The 21,480-nt window shown below is 44.9% G+C and overlaps 1 protein-coding gene and 1 long non-coding RNA gene across 3 annotated transcripts; both read right to left on the bottom strand.

Annotated features, from left to right (window-relative positions):
* Nucleotides 1–3,584: 3,584 nt before the first annotated feature.
* On the bottom strand, nucleotides 3,585–6,180 carry LOC132808227 (uncharacterized). The gene is made up of 3 exons (XR_009642052.1): nucleotides 6,047–6,180; nucleotides 4,282–4,365; nucleotides 3,585–3,806 (listed from the first exon to the last, which is right to left on the bottom strand). It is a non-coding gene; the product is annotated as an uncharacterized LOC132808227 (long non-coding RNA).
* Nucleotides 6,181–13,629: 7,449 nt separating this feature from the next.
* Nucleotides 13,630–20,063, bottom strand: LOC132808228 (zinc finger protein 239-like). 2 transcript variants are annotated; one of them, XM_060822054.1, is made up of 3 exons: nucleotides 19,927–20,063; nucleotides 15,855–16,020; nucleotides 13,630–15,403 (listed from the first exon to the last, which is right to left on the bottom strand). In XM_060822054.1, exon 3 carries the CDS (start codon nucleotides 15,090–15,092, stop codon nucleotides 14,142–14,144), a length of 951 nt encoding a protein of 316 aa, XP_060678037.1. In that variant the 5' UTR covers nucleotides 15,093–15,403; nucleotides 15,855–16,020; nucleotides 19,927–20,063; the 3' UTR covers nucleotides 13,630–14,141. The 2 variants fall into 2 exon arrangements, with proteins under 2 accessions (XP_060678037.1, XP_060678036.1); XM_060822053.1 differs by lacking the exon at nucleotides 15,855–16,020.
* Between the last annotated feature and the right edge of the window lie 1,417 nt (nucleotides 20,064–21,480).

Below are 21,480 nucleotides of genomic sequence, written 5' to 3'. Positions count from 1 at the left end.
AGACAAAAATAAACTGCAGATGCTGGAATCCAGAGTAGGCAAGCAGGAGGCTGGGAGAACACAGCAAGCCAGGCAGCACCAGCAGTGAAGTCAGTGTTTCAGGTATTAACCCAAATCATTGACTTCTCTACCAGAAATGATTTACGAGGATGTTGCCGAGAGGTTGAGTAGACTGGGGCTGTTTTCCCTGGAGTGTCAGAGGTTGAGGGGTGACCTTATATGGGCTTATAAAATCATGAGGGGTATGGATAGGGTAAATAATCTCCCTGGAGGTTGCACAGTCCAGAACCAGAGGGTTTATGGTGAGAGGGGAAAGATTTAAATGGGACCTAAAGGGCAACCTTTTCATACAGAGGGTGATGCATGTATGGAATGAGCTGCCAGAAGTGGTGGAGGCTGGTACAATGACAGCTTTTAATTGGCATCTGGATGGGGACATGAATAGGAATGGTTGAGGGGGATATAGGCCAAGTGCTGGAAACTGACCCTTTGGTCCAACTCATTCATGCTGACCAGATATCCGAAATTAATCGCGTCCCGTTTGCCAGCACTTGGCTTGTACCCCTCTAAACCCTTCCTGTTCATACACCCATCCAGGTGCCTATTGATGAGATTCCCTACAGCGTGGAAACAGGCCCTGCGGCCCAACAAGTTCTCACCGACCCTCCGAAGAGTAACCCACCCTAACACTACAGGCAACTTAACATGGCCAATTTCTCCGAACCTGCACATCTTTGGACTGTCGGAGGAAACCCGTGCAGACATGGGGAGAATGTGCAAACTCCACACACAGTTGCCAGAGGCTGGAATCGAACGTGGGAACCCTAGTGCTGTGAGGCAGCAGTGCTAACCACTGAGCCACCATGCCGCCCAAGGGTTTTGCATATTGCCACTGTCCCAGCATCCACTACTTCTTTTGGCAGCTCACTACATCCATACACCACCCTCTGCATGAAAACACAAGCAAAAGAAAACAGAATTTAGAATAGCATCCATTTATAAACCCGACCGTCACAACCTCCCCGCAACTTAAAAAGGAGCTGTTCAGATTTCCTGAAGCATTCTCATAAACACACCCCTACAGCAAAAAAGAACGGTCAGTTCAAACACAGGTTCTTACAGGAGAGACATTAGTGAGAGAGCTGAAAATGTGTTGCTGGAAAAGCGGAGCAGGTCAGGCAGCATCCAAGGAACAGGAGATTCGACGTTTCGGGCATAAGCCCTTCTTCAGGAATTGTAAGTGAGAAACAGTCAGCCAGAAACATTTGTTGAATCAGGGAACCTTTCTTGCCCCAGTAGCTTCAGACAGACTGCTCGCTAAAACTCAAACCAAATCAGGGTTAACAAAAAGGAGACCCGTCCTTTCATTGTCCATGCGTTTTATAAAAAAATGTTTCAAACCCTTTTCCCCGATTGTTGCCTCCCCCGCTCCCCCGCACCGCCGCCACCCTGGCTATCACCTGATTGCCTGCAGAATTTAACTGAGTTTCCATCGACAGTGCCCATCTCTGGAAGTGTCAAGGGGTTTGATGCAATTTTGTTCTTCCAATACTGCTGCTGCATCGTTCTGGAGCGAGAACATAGAACAATACAGCACAGTTCAGACCCTTCAGCCCTCGCTGTTGTACCAGCCTTTTATCCAACTTGAAGATGAGAAGAGCCTGCACACCCCTCAATTTACTGCTGTCCATGTGCTTGTTCAGTAGTCGCTTAAATGTCCTTAAATGTATCTGACTCTCATTCCAACCCTGGAAGTGCATTCCATGCACTCATCATTCTGAGTAAAAAACCTCCCTCTGACATCTCCCCTAAACCTTCTTCCAATTACCTTAAAATTATGCCCCGTCATGACAGACATTTCTGACCTGGGGAAAAAGTCTCTAGCTATTCATTCTATCTATGCCTCTCAACATCTTGTATACCTCTATAAAGTCACCTCTCATCCTTCTTTGTTCCAATGAGAAAGGCCCTAGCTCCCTCAACCTAAGACATATCCTCCATTCCAGGCAGCATCGAGGTAAATCTCCTCTGTGCCCTCTCTCAGCTTACACATCTTCCTGTTGTGGTTCTGTTCGCCGAGCTGGGAATGGGTGTTGCAGACGTTTCGTCCCCTGTCTAGGTGACATCCTCAGTGCTTGGGAGCCTCCTGTGAAGCGCTTCTGTGATATTTCCTCTGGAAATTTTCCCTACACATCTTCCCTAAAATTAGGTGACTAAAAGTGAACACAATATTCCAAGTGTGATCTAACCAGTACTCCATACAGCTGCAACATAACCTTGCAGCTCTTAAGCTCAATCTCCCTGCTAATGAAAGCCAACATACTGTACACCTCTGTAACAACCTTATCAACCTGGGTGGCAACTTTGAGCGATCTATGGACTTGGACTCCAAGATCCCTCTGTTCCACCACACTGTCAAGAATCCTGCCTTTAACCCCATAGGTTGAACAAACAAAGGAGTTCGGTGAAATGAGAATCATTAGATAAATGCTATTGAGCGAACTGATAGTGCTATGGGCTGGCAAATCTCTGGGTACAGGTGGACTTCATCATAGAATTTTAAAAGGTGGCTAATGAGTTCATATTTGCATTAATGTTAATCTTCCAAGATTTATTAGATCAGGCAAATTTTCCTCAGACTGGAGAGTAACATATTTAATACTTCTGTTCTAGAAGGGAAAGATACATCATGGAAAATGAATCCCTTGAGTCAATGGCAATTAAACGTTTGTTTTTGAATCAATTAAGGAGATTATAACCACCATGTCAAAAAACTCGTGGTAATTGAAAAGAATCAGCATGCTAATATGAAAACAAAATGCTGTTTCACCAATTTATTCATAGAATTCCGAGAGTGCGGAAAGAGACCATTTGGTCGATCAAGTCCTGCACCAACCCTCAAGTGCATCCCACCCAGATCCAGACTGCCACCCTACTCCGGTAACCCTGCATTTAGCATGGCTAACTCACCTAGCTTGTACATCCAAGGACATTACACAATCCAGCATGGCTAATTCACCCAACCTACACATCTTTGGACTGTGGAGCCCCCAGTGGAAACTCACAAAGACATAGACACAACATACAAACTCCAAACAGATAGTCGACTCAAGGCTGAAATCAAACAGGTGTCTCTGGCCGTGAGAGGGAGCCACTGTGCTACCATGCCGTCCTAAAGGAATTCTTTGGAAGAGTATGGAAATTGAAGCCTGTGGATATACTGAACTTGAATATCCTAAAGGTGTTTGACATGTTTTCAAGAAAAGCAAATTGCACAGAGGAGCTCATGGTGTAAAGTATATTATAGAACATCAACTGACTGGCAGAAAACAGGATATGCAAGAATGGTTCTTTTGTCAAATTGGTTGCATATTTGAAAGTATGGTGGGGTTCCAACAGGCATCTCTGCTGGCTCCTCAACTTTTTACAATTATATAGATGACTTACAGGAGGGGATCAAAGGTATGTGGTTACATTTGCAGGAAACACAAAAATAGATTGAGAAGTACATTGTGGGGATGACATATCAAGGATGCAGATTGTTAGATTGGTTAAATAAATAAGCAAAACTCTTGCAAGTGGTGTACAATATGGTAAAATGCAATTTATTACCTATTTGGAGAACAACCGCATAATTCTGAGATGCAGAGGGATCCAGGGGCCTTGCAAATAAGTCACAAGTTAGAATGCAAGCGCAGCAAGTGATTAGAAAGGCCAATGACATAAATGTAAGGAGATTATGCCTCAGTTACAGAGCATTGGTGGGACTACATCTTGAACACGGTGCTCAGTTTTGATATCCTTACCTAAGGAAGAATGAAAATGCATAAAAGGCAATTCACAGAAGGTAAACTGGATTGACACCCACAATGAACAGACTGTCTTATGGGAAATCATTAGTCAGGCAGGTCTGACTTTCAACCAGAGTTTGGAATAGCAAGGGGTGATTTGATTGAAGTTTCTATGAGCCTGAATGGTCTTCAAAAGATGGATGTTGAAGGATGTTTACTTACTGTTGTGAACGAACAATTAGATCACCCATTTATAGAGTCACAGAGATGTACAACATAGAAACAGATCCTTCGGTCCAACCCGGCCATGCTGACCAGATAACCCAACCCAATCTAGTCCCACCTGCCAGCACTCGGCCCATATCCCTCCAAACCCTTCCTATTCATATACCCATCCAAATGCTGGGAGATTGAACATTACCAAGAATGACTATTGCAGTGGTCAGAGCTTGAACAGTTCATTTACAGAACAAGTCTAAACGGTCTTTACCCTGTAAAGGTGTTGTGTGCCAGTTTGATACCAGTTGTGCTGTGGGCAACCCTGGTAAGCCTTGCCCTATCCAAATAGGTCACACTGCAAAAGAGAAAATAGGGAAATGTTATCTTTCGGTTACAATTTGTTTCTTCAAAGACACAACAGAATATTTGGCAGGGATGAAGTGGTCTGTTATGTGCTGACTTCAGCAAAAGACTTTTTGACCCAACATGGCACCAATGTCTTCCCAATTATGGGATTGGTGGAACTGTTCTGGGACAATAACCGCATCTCTTACCGAAAGACCCATCTATTGAACAGCCTCAAGGAAGTCACAAAGATAGGCATGCCTCTTATTTGCAAGGTCCCTCCCTTACCTACACTAAACTTGGTTATTATTTTGAATAAAGTAAGTACTCCTCGTGCTGTAACTGTAGGAACATAGTCCTCCCTGAGTTTTGCACAGAATGGAAGAATCCAAAAGCTCTACAAAACAGGAATAGCACACTTTGGAATATGCAGCTCTCAGTGACCTTTTTTTGTAGAAGGATTTTCAGGAGTTATTAGCCATCAAAACCGTAATTATATCATTTGTGGTCTCACCCTTTTGGGTAATGAGACAACTGCTGCTTTATTGAGATCAGGATTTAAAATTTGAATTTAGGCTGTTGTTAGGAGCAACAGGTGTATGTAGGTTTTTATTAACCACAAAATGGCATTTCAATTTTAAATAATATTTTAAAATAATATAACAAAATGGCTTCAGGTTATGATTTGACATTGAACTTGAATTGTTGCTTTGCTGAGTTGGTTGGATTTAGAAATAAAAGAGAACAATGGAGTTTGTATAATGTGAATCATAAGTAATTTGGTATTCGAACTATTCTTGAACTAGCAAACATGGGATGATTTTGCACGTAAAACAATCTGTTTCCCAGGAAATATCATTGGACTAACCTGCTGTCAATCATGTCACCTTATCACATTTTATTGGTCTTTTCTTGTCATTAAGGCTGTGCTGTCTCAAAAATAATGAGTAATTTTCAAATGTAATTGTGTAATTTTGCCACGGAACATAAAGTTTTTAACCTGTGTTGCTGGACAAATCTGTGCTAGGCTGCCTTATTTCATTCAGCTCCCAGTGATTCTTTTGACCGATCTCGGGGGTCCAGACCTTCACCCTAACCTGCAGAACCCCGAACACTATGGATACACTTACCTCGGCCAGTCCACTCTAACCTGCACATCTCTGGACACTGCGGGTAAATTAGCATGGTCAACATACACTAACCAGACCATGGGCATTAATCAGTAATTTAGCATGGCTGAGCCCCCCTAACCTGCACATCACTACACTGTGTGGGGAATGAAGCTCAGCCAAGGCCGGGGCTGCCACGAGGTTGGAATTCTCTCCCGGAAATGACAGTTGATGGTGCCCTCACCAAGATGGCCGCCCGCGCTCCCCGCCCCAAGACAACATGTGCCTGACCCTCACAAAGATGGCGGCTGGTTGCCCGGGCAACCCGAGAGCTCCTTCCCCGGTGAAGTAAACACTGGGCCTGTGGGGCTTTTATTCGCGGCCTGCGGCCTCCCCCTAGGAGTTTATAAACTCCCCAGTCTCCCTCCTCCCGCGGTTCCCAATCCTACCCTGTCTCACTGTCTCCTCTCCCCGGGGGCAGGAGCCAGGTCTTGGCGCTCGGACCTGGCGACCTCCCCGGGATGTTTCTGAAACCTGGTCCTGTTCTGAAGAAGGGTCCCCGGACCCGAAACACGTCCTCACATTTCTCTCAACACGAGCTGCCGGACCTGCTCAGCTTTTCCAGCGGTTTCTGTTCTTGTTCCTTCAGCCGCCGGCGCCATTCCTCTCCCACACTCAGTCACACTGTCTCGGTCCGGCCGCGGGACCTACACTGCACATGCGCCAACACGCAGGGGGCGTGGTCCAGACAACGTCATCACCATCAGAGGGGGCGTGGTTGGGGAGCCCTCCAACCAATAGGGGACAATGGGGGTTGGTTTTCCCCGCCCCCAGCCTCCTGAAAGGTGAGTTACTTTTTAATTTTCAGCCTGTTCAGGAATGTTACTCCAGACCTTTGGAAAGCTGAAACATCGGGAAACTTCCAGACACAAACAAAGGGATTTTTAAAAATGAATAGAAATAGGTAAGGTAAATTACGAAAGAAGCCTAGTATAAAATATCAAAAGGGTATGCCAAAGGGAACAGAGTCGCTAAAGTAAATGTTGGTTCCTTGGAAGATGAACCAGGTGAGTTAATAAGGGGAACACTGAAATGACAGAGCTGCTAAATCAATACTTTTCCTCAGTTTTCACGTTGGAGGACAGCAGGACCGTTCGTATTGGAATGAGCAAGTCAAAGGCTAGACAAAAGGTAGAACTTAAACAATCAACGTCGATAGGTACACTATTAGGATTGAGTGCAAACAAATCCCCTGGGCCTGATGGCCTACCCTCCTAGGGTACTAAAGGAAGTGACGGTGGAGATTGTGGATTCATTAGTTACAATATTCCAAAATTCCCTGGACATGAGAAAGATTCATTAAGTTTATTTAATACAGAGATAGGCAGGTTCTTGATTGTCAAGGTGATCAAAGGACACGGGGAGAAAGCGGGAGAATGGAGTTAGAAACGTTTCAGCCATGATTGAATGGCTTCATTTCTGCTCCTATATCTTAGGATATTATGGTTCCAGTGGATTGGAAAAATGCTAATGTAATGCCTGTATTCAGAAAGGGAGACAGGCAATATGTGAAAAGTTGCAGACCAGTTAGTTTAACATCTGTTGTTGGGAAGGTGTTAGCGTCAATTATCAAGGAAGCAATATCAGGACGTTTGAAAAGTCAAAACTCTATCTATCAGAGTCAGCATGGTTTTATGATGGGCAAATCAGATTTGACTAAGTTCTTCATAGATGTAACAAGTGGATAATAGGGATCATGTAGATGTAATATATCTGGCTTTTCAGAAGGCATTTGCTAAAGTGCCACTCAAAGCATTAATTTGCAAGGTTAGATCATGTGGGACATGGGGCGATTTATCAGCTTGGATAGGTGACTGGCTGATGGGCAGAAGACAGACAGTCTGAATTGATGACTTTTTTTCTGGATGGCAAGATGTAACTAGTGAGGTGCACAGGGTTGGGTCCTTGGACCCCAGCTATTTACAATCTACATTAGTGACATGGATACAGGGATAAAAGGCTCATTTGCCAAATTTGTGGATGACACATAAATAGACAGGATGGTAAGTTGCAATGAGGAAATACAAACCTTTCAAATGGATCTAGATAGGTTAGGAGAGTGGGTCAAAATGTGGCATATGGAGTTTAAGGTGGATAAGTGTGAGGTCATGCATTTTGGTCAAAAAAACACAGCAAAGCAACCTTTTTTCTAATAGAGGGTTTGGGATGATCTGGTGCAGAGAGATCTGGGTATCCTCATTAATGAGTCACAGAAAACTAGCATGCAGGTACAGTAGATAAGAAAGTAAGTGAATGCAGCATTCACTTTTATTGCTAAAGAAATAGAACATAAAGGGAAGGAAGTGTTGCTGCAACCAAACATAGCATTCCTGAAACTGCACCTGGAGGATTGTGCCCAGTTTTAAACTCATTTCCCCTTATATGGTTATGGTAGGGGATTTAACTTTCCAACAGGACTGCCCTAGGTTTAAGGGTTTAGATGGAGACGAATTTGTTAAGCGTGTTCAATAAAGATTTCTGATTTAGTATGTGGATATACCTATGGAGAAGGTGCAAAACTTGACCTACTCTTGGGAAATAAGGCAGGACAGCTGACTGAGGTGTCAGTGGGGGTGCACTTTGGGGCCAGCGACCATAATTACATTAATTTTAAAATAGTGATGGAAAAGGATAGACCAGATCTAAAAGTTGAAATTCTAAATTGGCGAATGTCTCGTTTTAACGTAATAGGCAAGAATTTTCCAAAGCTGTTTGGTGGCAGATGTTTGCAGGTAAAGAGACGGCTGGAAAATGGGAAGCCTTCAGAAATGAGATAAAGAGAGTCCAGAGACAGTATATTCCTGTTAGGGTGAAAGGAATGTCTGGTAGGTGTAGGGAATGTTGGATGACTGGAGAAATTGAGTATTTGGTGAAGAAAAAGAAGGAAGCATATGTCAGGTATAGACAGGATACATTGTGTGAATCCTTAGAAGAGTATAAAGGTAGTATGAGTATACTTAAAAGGGAAGTCAGGAGGACAAAAACTGGATATGAGATAACTTTGACAAATAGGGTTAAGGAGAACCCAAAGGGTTTTTACAAATACATTAAGGACAAAAGGGCCACTAGGGAGAGAATAGGGCACACCAAAGATGAGCAAGGCAGTCAATGTGTGGAACTACAGGAGATGGAGAGATACAAAGCGAGTATTTTGCATCAATGTTTACTCTGAAGAAGGACATGAAAAATATAAAATGTAGGGAAATAGATTATAACATCTTGAAAAATGTCCATATTACAGAGGAAGTGGTGCTGGATATCTTGAAACATGAAGATGGGTAAATCTCAAGGACCTGATCAGATGTACCTGAGAACTCTGTGGGAGGCTACGGGAAGTGATTGTTGGGCCCCTTGCTGAAATATTTGCATCATTGATAGTCACAGGAGAGGTGACGGAAAACTGGAGGTTGGTTAACGTGGTACCACTATTTAAGAACGTTGATAAGGAAAAGCCAGGGAACCTGACATCGGTGGTGGGCAGGTTGTTGGAGTGAAACCTGAGAGACAGGATTTACACATATTCGGAAAGGCAAGGACTGATTAGGGATAGGCGGCATGGCTTTGTGCATGGGAAATCATGTCTCACAAACTTGATTGAGTGCTTTGAAGAAGTAACAAAGAAGATTGATGAGGGCAGCAATGGACGTGATCTATATGGACTTCAGTAAGGTGTTTGACAAGGTTCCCCGAGGGAGACATGTTAGCAAGGTTAGATCTTATGGAATACAGAGAGAACTAGACATTTGGATACAGAATTGGCTCAAAGTTAGAAGAAGGTAGTGGAGGTTTATTTTTGAAACTGGAGGCTTATGACCAGTGGAGTGCCACAACGATCGGTGCTAGGTCCACTACTTTTTGTATTTTTTATGCAAATGACTTGGATGTGAACATAGGATGTGTAGTTAGTAGGTTTGCTGATGACACCAAAATTGGAGGTGCAGTGAACAATGAGGAAGGTTACCTCAGATTACAATGGGATCTTGATCAGATGTACCAATGGGCTGAGGAGTGGTAGATGGAGTTTAATTTTGATGAATGCGAGGTGCTGCATTTTGGAAAAACAAATCAGAGCAGCACATCTACACTTAATGGTAAGGTTCAGGGAGTGTTGTTGAACAAAAGAGACCTTGGAGTGCAGGTTCACAGCTCTTTGAAAGTGGAGTTGCAGGTAGATAGGATAGTGAAGAAGGTGTTTGATATACTTTTTTTTATTGGTCAGAGTATTGAGTATAGGATTTGAGAGGTCATGTTGTGGCTGTACAGGAGAATGTTTCGGCCACTTTTGGAAGAAGTGTACAATTCCGGCATCCTTCCTCTTGGAAGGATGTTGTGAAACTTGAAAGGCTTCAGAAAAGATTTACAAAGATGTTGCCAGGGTTGGAGGATTTGAGCTACAGAGAGAGGTTGACTAGGCTGGGGCTGTTCTCTCTGGAGTGGAGGTGGCTGAGGGGTGACCTGAGGGGTTTATAAAATCATGAGAATCACGGATAGGGCGAATAGCCAAGGTATGTTCCCCCAAGGTGGAGGAGTCCAAAACTAGAAGGCATAAGTTTAAGATGAGAGGGGGAACGATTTAAAAAGGAACTAAGGGGCAACGTTTTAACGCAGAAGGTAGAGCGTGTATGGAATGTGCAGCCAGAGGTAGTGGTGGAGGTGGGTACAATTACAACATTTAAAAGGTGTCTAGATGAATAGTTCGGATTTAGAGGAATAAGGAGCAAATGCTGGAACTTGGGACTGGGCCAGATTGGAACATCTGGTCGGCATGGATGAGTTGAACTGAAGTGTCTGTTTCTGTGCGGTGTGACTCTAGAAGGCTATAACTGCTATGACCGAAACTGGACCTTTTTACTGATAATGTTCCTGCTGGATTTTTTTAGTGCACCCAGTTTCAGTCGATTTCTGGTGGGTAAAATTGGCATATGTCCTGTATCCTGGAAATTCTGAAATATAAAAATAAATAATTCTCCCTGTGAATGGTACAATCCACACCCCGTGATGTGAATGGTACAATCCTCCCCTTTCCTTTTGCCCCTCCACCTTCGAATAATACAATCGTCCCCCTCTGAATGGTATAATCCTTTACTCCCCCACAGACATTAAGGGTACAATTCTCCCAAGTCTCAATGGTACGATCCTTTCCACACCACCCCGAATGAATGGTACAATTCTCCCCCTGAGCTGGGATTCCCCAATCCCTTTCTGTTTCACATTTCCGAAGCCTTTCCCATTTTGAAAACAGTCTCTGTTTCTGGTCTTCCCACCAAAGTGCATAACCTCAGACTTTACCACATTGTATTCGATCTGCCCCTTCTCTGACCATTCTCCTGGCCTGTCCAAGCATTCTCAGCATGGACCCCTTTGGAACTCCAAAGACCCCTTTATGCCAACTCTCTACCTTCTGCCAGTCAGTCAATCCTCGATCCGTGCCAGCACCTTGCTCCTACACCAGGGACTCTTACCTTACTTAGCAACCTCCCGCACGGCACCTTGTCAAAGGCCTTCTGGAAATCCAAATCGCTCACGTCCATTGGCTCTCCCTTTGTCTAACTTACTCATTACCTGCTTAAAGAATCCTAATAGATTTGTCAGACATGACCTTCTCTTGTCAAAGCCATGCAGACTCGGTCCTGTTTTAACATGCACCTCCACATACTTCCCACTCTCACCCTTCCTAAAACCCTGTTAAATTTACCCATTTTTACCATAAATGCATTGTTCTGCTCTTAAAAATGAATTCAAGTTTAAAGATTTCATATTATGTATGTACACTACCTTTGCCCCTCGTAATATTTTATCCTTCTGAAGAAGACCTTCAGAAAAGATTAGCACAAGGTATGAAACTGACTGTGTGACTGCATCAAGTAAAGGAATTAGTAAGAATGAGAAATGAGCAGCTAAATATCTAAACCCACCCATGCAATGGTCAAGAAGGCACAACAACGCCTTTTCTTCTTCAAGATGCTTAAGAAATTCGGCACGTCCATGATGACACTCACCAACATTTACAGATACACCATAGAAAGCCATGTATCTGGTTGCATCTCGCCCTGCTACGGCAACTGCTCTGCCCAGGACCAGAAGAAACTACAGAAGGTTGTGTGCACAGCACGGTCCATCACAGAAGCCAACCTACCATCCATGGAATCCATCTACACTTCTCGTTGTCGTGGAAAGGCTGCCAACCTCAAAGACCCCTCCCACCCTGGGAATGATCTCCCACACCATCCTCTGTCAGGCAGAAGATACAGAAGCTTGAACACATGTACCAACAGGTTCAAGAATAGCTTCTTCCCTGCCATTATTAGCCTGCTGAATGGAGCTCTCCAATTTGAAATCTAATGTTGACCGTGCTTCTGTGCACCTCCTGTGCAGCTGTAACCCTGTACGCCTCACTCTGTCTAAGCGCAGTATGACCTGCATGTCCTCGTTTGCTCGGATCTGACTGTACTGCTGATAAAACAAAACTTTTGACTCCACTTAGGTACATAGCACAGTACCGGCCCTTTATCCTAGTCTAAAATCAGACTGACCTACATACCACTTATTGTACTAACTTTCATGTACCTATCCAAGAGTCGATTAAATGTCCCTAATATATCTGACTCTACTACCACTGTTGACAGTGCATTTCACATAGCCACCACTATCTGAGTAAGAACCTATTCTGACATCTCCCCGAAACCTTCCTCCAATTACCTTAAAATTATGCCGAGAGTGTGGGGTGCTGGAAAACCATATCAGGTCAGGCAGCAGCCATGGAGCAGACGAATTGACGTTTTGGCATCAGCCCTTCATCAGGAACGAAGTTTGTGGGCGGGGGTGCTGAGAGATAAATGGGAAGTGGGTGGGGTTGGGGGAGAAGGTAGCTGAGAATGCCATAGGTACATGAAGGTGTGTGTATGTGAGAGATGGTGGTGGGGGGGAGGAGGGGGGGCAAGATGATAGTTCGGAGGGGGTTATGGTGCAGATAGATAGGAAAAATGATGGACATGTCAGAAGGGCAGTGCAGAGTTGGAGGCTTGGGACTGGGATAAAGTGGGGGAGGTGAGGAAACTGTTGAAATCCACAATTTATCCTGTGTGGTTGCAGGGTCGCAAGGCAGAATATGAGGCGTTCCTCCTCCAGGCATCGGGTAGTAACGGTTTGGCGATGGATAGGTTGGAGAAGTGGGTGGAGCTGATAGATTGAAAAGTTGATGGACAGGTCAGGAGGGTGGTGCTGAGTTGAAGGCATGGGACTTGGATAAAGTGGGGTGGGGGGTGGAAAATGATGTCTAGTATATGCAGTCCTCATTTTCTCCTCCTCAAAATTATAGACATTTGTAAGGGGCATGGATAGGGTGAACGTCCAAGGTCTTTCCCCAGGTAGGGGAGTCCAGCACTGAAGGGGCATAGGTTGAAGGTGAGTGGGGAAAGGGACCTGAGGGGCAATATTTTCACGCAGGGGGTGGTGCGTGTATGGAATGTACTGCCAGCAGAAGTGGTGGAGACTGGTACAATTACAACATTTAAAAGGCATCTGGAAGGGGATATGAATAGGAAGGGTACAGATGAACATAGGCCAAATGCAGGCAAATGGGTCACTAGATTCATTTAAGATATGGACTGAGGGGTTTGTTTCCGGCTCTACAACTCTAGGACTCTACGTCTACTTAGTCGAAACCAATTTCACAAAATGAGGAATAGGTCATTCACCCCTTCCAGCCTGTCCTGAGCTGTGGCCTAACTGCACATATTCCAGTGCAAGTTTCAGAAAGATTTCAGCAGCTCTTTTTAAAAATTGAAATGCGTTGAGACTTCAATGATGTTTTGGAATATATAATTTTAGCTATTCTCAAATTTTAAAGATAAGAGTTACTAGTGAACAGAGCGCAAACCGCCCAGTGCTGCCAGTAACCTTTACAATGTTGATGAAACGATGCAGTACCGGTACTCCTTAAAAATTTACAAGTTCTAACGATATGAGCAAATCATTCACTGCTCCATCTGCTACACGACATTAGAAACTTAGTGCAGGAGGCTGGAAGAAATGAGCAGCTTTAAATCAAAGACCATCTGGAGCTCAAAGCTTTCAATGATAGTCTGAGCCTGACAGTAAGTTCAGGTAATCTTTATTGTGACCCAATTTTGTTACAGCTTCAGATCTCCCCCAGCAAAAAGGGGGAGAGAAAGCAGCTGCTTTTTAAACAACTCAAGGTCAAAGCGCACAAACTCCCCCTCCCTCCACCCCACCCCATTTTCTTTACTCTTGGTCAGCACTCTTTATTCCTGGTAATTGGATCCTTGGTACAGCCTTAACCCGTGGGGCCGGGAACGGGGGCAGTGTGGAGTGAAACAGACTGCTGTGGGTCTGGAGTCATGTGTAGGCCAGACCGGGTAAAGGATGCAGCTGGGACGACTGAGTGAATCCTTTCCCACAACAGCAGTTTCCTTCCCTAAAAAGGGCGTGAGTGAATCAGATTGGGGTTTTCTCCCCCACCCAACACCAGAAAATGGTTTCATCATTAGATTCTGACCGAATTCCAATTCCACCATCTGCCGCGATGAGATTCAAACCCAACAGATCCCAGAACTGGGTGGATAGTCCAGTCGATAATGGCACTCGGCAGTCGCTGTCAGTCTCCCTGCGATGGCATATGAAGTCGCTGGTGGTTCCGGAGGTTGGAGGAGCGGGTGAAGGCCTTCCCACACTCAGGACAGCTGAAGGGCTTCTCCCCTGTGTGGACCCGCTGGTGCCTCAGCAGGGCGGAGGAATAACTGAAGGCCTTCCCGCACTCAGGACAACTGAAGGGCCGCTCTCCCGTATGGACTCGCCGGTGGGTCAGCAAGGTGAAGGAATTGCTGAAGGCCTTCCCACACTCGGGGCAAGTGAAAGGCCTCTCCCCCGTGTGGATCCGCTGGTGCCTCAGCAGGTGGGAGGAATAGCTGAAGGCCTTCCCACACTCGGGACAGTTGAAGGGCTCTTCTCCCGTATGGACTCGCCGGTGGGTCAGCAAGGTGGAGGAATTGCTGAAGGCCTTCCCGCACTCAGGACAACTGAAGGGCCTCTCTCCCGTATGGATTCGCCGGTGGGTCAGCAAGGTGGAGGAATTGCTGAAGGCCTTCCCACACTCGGGGCAGCTGAAAGGCCTCTCCCCCGTGTGGACCCGCTGGTGCCTCAGCAGGTGGTAGGAATAGCTGAAGGCCTTCCCACACTCGGGACAGCTGAAGGGCCCTTCTCCCGTATGGACTCGTCGGTGGGTCTGCAAGGTGGAGGAATTGCTGAAGGCCTTCCCACACTCGGGGCAACTGAAAGGCCTCTCCCCCGTGTGGATCCGCTGGTGCCTAAGCAGGGCAGAGACCTGGGTAAAGCCCTTCCCGCACTTAGGACAGGAGAACGGCCTCTCCCCCGTGTGGACGCGCTGATGAATCTCCAGGTCAGACGGAGTACGGAAGCCTTTCCCACAGTTATCACACTTCCACGGTTTCTCCATGTCCGAAGCTTCAGCTACAATCAAACGCATGTACTTCCCCTCACTGCTGGGAATTCCTCTTTCCAGGCCGTATAACAGTTTCAGGCTCCACATTCAGTGGGCAGCAACAGTTGGGTCTCTCATCCAGGCCCACTGATAATGAAAACTTACTCAAACAGGAACCAAAAAGGTTTGCTCCTTCTCACAGAATTATAGTCAAAAATCGTGGCTGTCCTGATCAATTGAGTGACTGTCAGATATTGACGTGAAAATAAGGACTGTAGACGCGGGAGAGTCAGTGTCAAAAAGTGTTGCGCTGTAAAAGCACAGTGGGTCAGGCAGCATGAGAAGCAGGAGAGTCAACATTTCAGGCATCAGGCCTTCATCTGTTCATTGAGACTTGCATCTTCAGATCTTCAAATACTCTGTAAAAAGAGATTACAAAAGTCATCACTGTCAGTGCAGGGTAGAAATTCAGAACAAGCTATTCTACTTTCTGTGGAACACCCTTTTCTTTTGTTAGTTCACAAAATTGAAAGCATCATCCCACTGCTCCTTCATCAGGTGGTTGTGGAGAATAAGACCATAAGGCACAGAATTTATGGAAAGACATTTGTGTCCTGCCACTGAAATGATATATTGAACAAACCTGGATTGTTAAGTCTTTCATCTTTTACAATGGATTACAGGTATCATAAATATGTAAATCACAGAACTTCCTGTAAGGCACCCTCTCAAGCTAACATAAGGCTTTATAACAAAAGGTGACATCTCAGCTCAGACAATGCATTAAAGGGATGAGGCTAGAGTTTGTCAGTATCCCAATCTGGAGTCAGACTGGTTCTATTTCCAAAGCAGGAATTTAAAAAATATTACCTGGATTGACTGCCTGCATGAACTGCTGAGTCTCATCCACCAGCTGAAATGACTGGATAGGGAGGGCTTGATCCCCACAGTGCAATGAATTCCCACTTTCCACCAAAATCCCAAATGTGCACACTCACTCAGTTGCTCTCTCACAAATGCAAGATTTCTTCTGCTCCTAGGAAGAGCAAAACATCTATGAAACATCTATGGGTGGCATGGTGGCACAGTGGGCAGCACAGTGGCACAGTGGGCAGCACTGCTGCCTCACAGCGCCAGAGACCCAGATTCAATTCTCGCCTCAGGCGACTGACTGTGTGGAGTTTGCATATTCTCCCCATGTCTGCGTGGGTTTCCTCCAGGTGCTCCGGTTTCCTCCCACAGTCCAAAAATGTGCAGGTTAGGTGAATTCAAAATGCTAAATTGCCCATAGTGCTAGGTGCAAGGGAACGGGTCTGGTTGCGTGCACTTCGGTGGGTCGATGCGGACTTGTTGGGCCAAAGGGCCTGTTTCCACACTGTAAGTAATCTAGTCTAATCACGAAAGCTGCTTTGAAAGTTCAGTCTTCACAATCACACTTCTGCTTTCACCAAGACAATTAGAGTCATACAGAACGGAAACAGACCCTTTGGTCAAACTCGTCTGTGCCAAACAGATATCCAAAATTAATCTAGTCCCATTTGCCAGCATGTGGCTCTTATGGTTCCTGTTCATGTATCCAACTAGGTGCATTTTAAATATAATTATATCAGCCTCACCACTTCCTCTAGCAGTTCATTCCATACATGCACCACCCTCTGCGTGAAAACAATTGCTCCTCAGGTCCCATTCAAATCATTCCCCTCTCACCTCAAACATATGCCCTCTAGTTTTGGCCTCCCTGACCCTGGGGAAAAGACCTTGGATATGCACCCTATCCATGCCTGTTATAAACCTCAATAAGGCTGCCCTCAGCCTCTGATGCTCCGGGAAAAATATCCCATACCTAATCAGCCTTTCCCTGTAGTTCAAACCCTCCAAGCCTCACAACAGCCTTGTAAATCTTTTCCGACCCCTCTCAAAGTTTGAAAGTTCTTTCCTCAAGCAGGGAGACCAGAACTGGACGTACTATTCCAAAAGAGGCCTAACCAACGTACAGCCACAACATGACTTCCCAACGCCTATACTCAATGCTCTGACCAATAAAGGAAAGCATACCAAACACCTTCTTCACTATCCTGTCTACCTGCGACTCCACTTTCAAGGAACTATAAACCTGCACTCCTAGGTCTCTTTGTTCTGCAACACTCTCCTTCACTGTACCAGTCCTGTTTGGATTGTTTGACCAAAATGCAAAACCTCACATTTCTCTAAATTAAACTCCATCTGCCACTCCTCAGCCCACTGGTCCATCCAATCAATTCTAATTTATAGTCAATTCTGCTTCCTCTCTTATTCCCTCAAAGCTAAAAGTCTCCATCCCACACACTCTCCTTCCCTTCTCACTTTGTTGAGCCTAATCCCTGTTGTATCTCATCCTGAAGGGTCTAGGTGATGCTGATTAACAGGCCTATACTCAGGGGAGATCTAATTGAAACATACGGAATACTGAACGGCCTGGACAGAGTGGACGTTGGGAAGATCTTTCCATTGGGAGGAGAGACTAAGGCTCAAGGCACAGTCTTAGAGTAAAGGGAAGACCCTTCACATTGGAGATAAGGAGAAATGTCTTCAGCCAGAGAGTAATGAATCTATAGAATTAACTGCCACAGAAGGCTGTGGAGGCCAGATCACTGAGGATATTTAAGACGAGATAGATAGGTCCTTGAGTATCAAGGGGATCGAGACTTATGGGGAAAAAGCAGGAGAACACAGATAAGAAACTTAATAGCCACGATCGAATGGTATGAGCAGACCCAATGGGCCGAAAGGCCTAATTTCTGCTCCTATATCTGATGGTCTCTTGCTGTCCTGGACACAAAACTGCATGAATCCAGGTAAGATTCTGTTAATCCATTTTTTAAAATTAGAATCAGTCTGACCATTGTGGTTCAGACAGCCTCACACAGGGAAACTCACACCTTCAATACATTATCTGGGACGATGTGACACCAATTGGGAATGTAACTTTTTTAAAAAAATTTTGCTATTCACATATGAAAGAATGACCATGTTGGTTTCAGTTCTCAAAGATGAGAGACTTAACAAACAATCCAGGTCTTTTTTAATATATAATTTCAGTTACATCACACTGTAAACCTTTGCTATAAATTCTGTGTCTTACAATCTTATTCTTCACAACCATTTGATGAAGGAGCAGCGCTCTAAAAGCTAGTGCTCCCAAATAAACCTGTCGGACTATGACCCTGTATTGTATGATTTTTAACTTTGGACACAGAGCGTGAGAATTGGGAGCAGGAGTTGGCCAATTGGTCTTTCGAACCTGGACCAGCATTGAACAGACCATAACTGGATATGAATCTACCAAAATCTAGGTGGATAAGCTGGGACTTTCTTCACTGGAGCACAGGAAGTTGAGAGGTGACCGTACAGAGGTTTATAAAATCATGAGAGGTATACATGAGGTGAATGGCAGGTGTCATTTCCCTCAGGTGGGAGTTTCAGGATTACGCAGCAAATTGTGAAAAGTGAGAGGAGAAAGGTTTTGAAAAGACTTGAGGGGCAACTTTTTAAAAAAAACACGTGGTTCACGTGTGGGATGAATGTCCAGAGGAAGGTGGATGCCGGTATAGTTACTTTTAAAAGACATTTGGTTAAGTACATGAATAGGAAAGGTTTGGAGGGATATGGGCCAAACACTGGCAAGTAGGACTAGATTAGTTTGTGAATACAGTCAGCATGGACTAGTTGGACTGAAAGGTCTGTTCATGTGCTGTGTGACTGTAACTGTTCTCTACTGGTCTTAAAAACATTTTCTTGCTTTCCCCCATAAACATCCACTTCATTGTTGCTCAAAAAATCAGATGAACTCAGCCTTGAATATATTCAATGACCCCCTAACTGCAGGAAGACATCCCCACTTCTGAACTCAATTCCTCTTGTTAATATACCACTTGCTTTGCTGATTGCTTGCTGCACCTGTCTGACAACTGGCAGTGACTGGTGTAGAAAGACACTGAGCCCCCTTTCTACATCCACATATCATTCCCTATTCCCTTGGGCCCAAAACATCGACTATCCTGCCTCTCGGATGCTGTCTGGCCTGCTGTGCTTTTCCAGCGCCACACTTACTGACTTTAATCTCCAGCATCTGCAGATCTCACTTTCTCCACATCTCAGTATATCACCATTTAAATAATACAATTCCTTTCTGCTTCCCCCCCCCCCCCCCCCCCCCCCCACCCCCCACCACAGCAAAGGCTACAACTTCACATTGTTGTATTCTACTTCTCACGTATTTTCCAATTGTGATCTTCTCTATGTTGGGGAGACCGAGCATAAAGTTGGGAACGGTTTGCCAAGCTTCGCAGACAGGTTCACAGAGGTTGACGGGACCTCCCAGTCACCACACATTTTAATTCCCCTTCCCACTCCCTTTCTGAAAAGACTATCTTAGGCCTCCTCCATTGCCACAATGAACCAAACAGCAAATTGAAGTAACAACACCTCATCCTCCGTCTGGGCAGCCTCCAGCCCAGAGGACTCAACATTGAGTTCTCCAGTCTCAAATAATCTCACTTCCCATCCCCCTCGAATCCCTTCTCAGCCCCTCCCCCTCATTTCTACTCCTCCCTGTCATCAACCAGATTTATTCCTCCCATTGACCCACCAAGTCGGACCCTCCACCTGTCTTCACCTATCCCCACTTCACCACCCAGCCCCCAGGACACCGCTACACCCATCCCCAATCCTGAAGAAGGGTTACACGTGACTTCTCCACCTCCTGATGTTACCTGGCTTGTTCTGTTCTTCCAGCCTCCTGCCTGTCTATTTCGTCAATTGCGACACAGACGTGCAGCAACGTTTCCAGAGTCTGTTCCCACCCCGATTCATTCCCTTTCCTTTAAGTTGCTGCAAGTCAATTGAAACCCTGAATTTTTTAAAAAATGGAAAAGGCGGCGAGAAAACAGTGACCTGTACTCACAGATATTGGACAGAGGAAGGAAGTGGGGTTCTGGGGTGAAGCTCGATCTTCTTTCAGAGAAACAGCAGCAGCTTCAGAAGCTCATGGTCAAACTTCCGCATTCAGACAATGGGGTGACTCTGATTGGCGGGAGGACTAGACTCCTTCCGGTCCTCCAGTACTTCCTATTGGTCAATCAAAAGAAGATCGCGTGCCTATTTTGGCGGACTGTGATGAGCATACCCGGTGTTTTGCTGACACCAGAAAACATGCGCAGTATGTTCTTTTAAGATGCGGGTGTTACTGACAGATTTTAAGTGTCCAAATGCCAAAAAGAAGAAAAGGAGTAGAGTCACAATATTTTTTCCCCTGTGGTTCGACATTTTATTGCTTTTGCATTTTGTCTCGCTGCTCAACTTTTGCATGTCTTTTCTCCTTGTTGAGACAGTCTCCCCGTGAGCTGACTGGGCAGAGCTTTAACCAGTTACACTGACTGAGAGGGTCTCCCCGTGAGCTGACTGTGGGAAGGAGCTTTAACCAGTTACACAGACTGAAGAAACATTACACTATTCGCAGGAGGGAGTGACTGTACACGTTTCCTGAGTGTGATCACACTTTCAGTTGTTCATTTGAAACACAGAGTCAAAAAGTCACCAGAACTGCGGAGAAGTTGTGGAAATGTCGACACTGAGGGAAGGGATTCCATTCCCTGTCGGCACTGGAGGTTCATCAGCTCAGTCGCAGTGCGGAGAGGCCGTTCTTCAAAAAAATTATTACAACATTATTTCTCATTGACAAAAACACATTTACGTTGCCTGATTACCTTGAACTTATACAAGTGCCCTATCATAATATCTTTAATAATAGCTTTGAACATTTTCCCTACGACATATGTTAAGTTAAACGGTCTGCAGTTTCCTGTTCTCGGTCTCACGAAAGGACTTTTCTAATCTAAAGAAACGACCCTGAAACTAATGAGATTTGGAAAATTAAAACCAATACATTAAATATTTCACTGGCTAGTTTGTCTTTCAGTGTCGAGGATGAAATCAGACTTGTCAGCTCGTAGTTCCAACAATTTACTCAGTACTACTTCCCTAGTAATTGTAATTTTTTCAGTTCCTCCCTCCTTTCAATTCCTGATTTACAGCTAGTTCCAGGGTGTTACTTTTATCCTCTCGAGTGAAGTCAAATTCTAGCTCTTTCCAATTCATCTGCCATCTCTTTATCCTCCGTTACTGAATCCCCAGACTCATTTTCTGCAGAACCAACACTTACTTGTTAACGTTTTTTAAGAAAAGCTGACAAAACTTTCCTACCTGTTTTTATTGTTTTGGCTAACTTTCTAACCATAATTGTTGTGTTCCTGCCTACATTATTTCTGACGTTTTGCCACAGCTCTCAACTCTAGCATCAACCTGTCTGCTTAGTCGAGAGAACTAAGCTTGGATAAGTGTTGCAAAACACACAAGGGCAAATCTGTCCTCTCCAGAAAGTGTTAGTGCTTAACATGATAAAATTCACTTTGAAATATTGTTCATCCAAATTTTACCAAACACATACTACAGATTCAAC

The sequence above is a fragment of the Hemiscyllium ocellatum genome (genome assembly GCF_020745735.1).
Source record: "Hemiscyllium ocellatum isolate sHemOce1 chromosome 27 unlocalized genomic scaffold, sHemOce1.pat.X.cur. SUPER_27_unloc_38, whole genome shotgun sequence".
Taxonomy (NCBI): Eukaryota; Metazoa; Chordata; class Chondrichthyes; order Orectolobiformes; family Hemiscylliidae; genus Hemiscyllium; species Hemiscyllium ocellatum.
The sequence above is the reverse complement of the archived record's forward strand: the minus strand, read 5'-3'. Positions and strand labels throughout refer to the sequence as shown.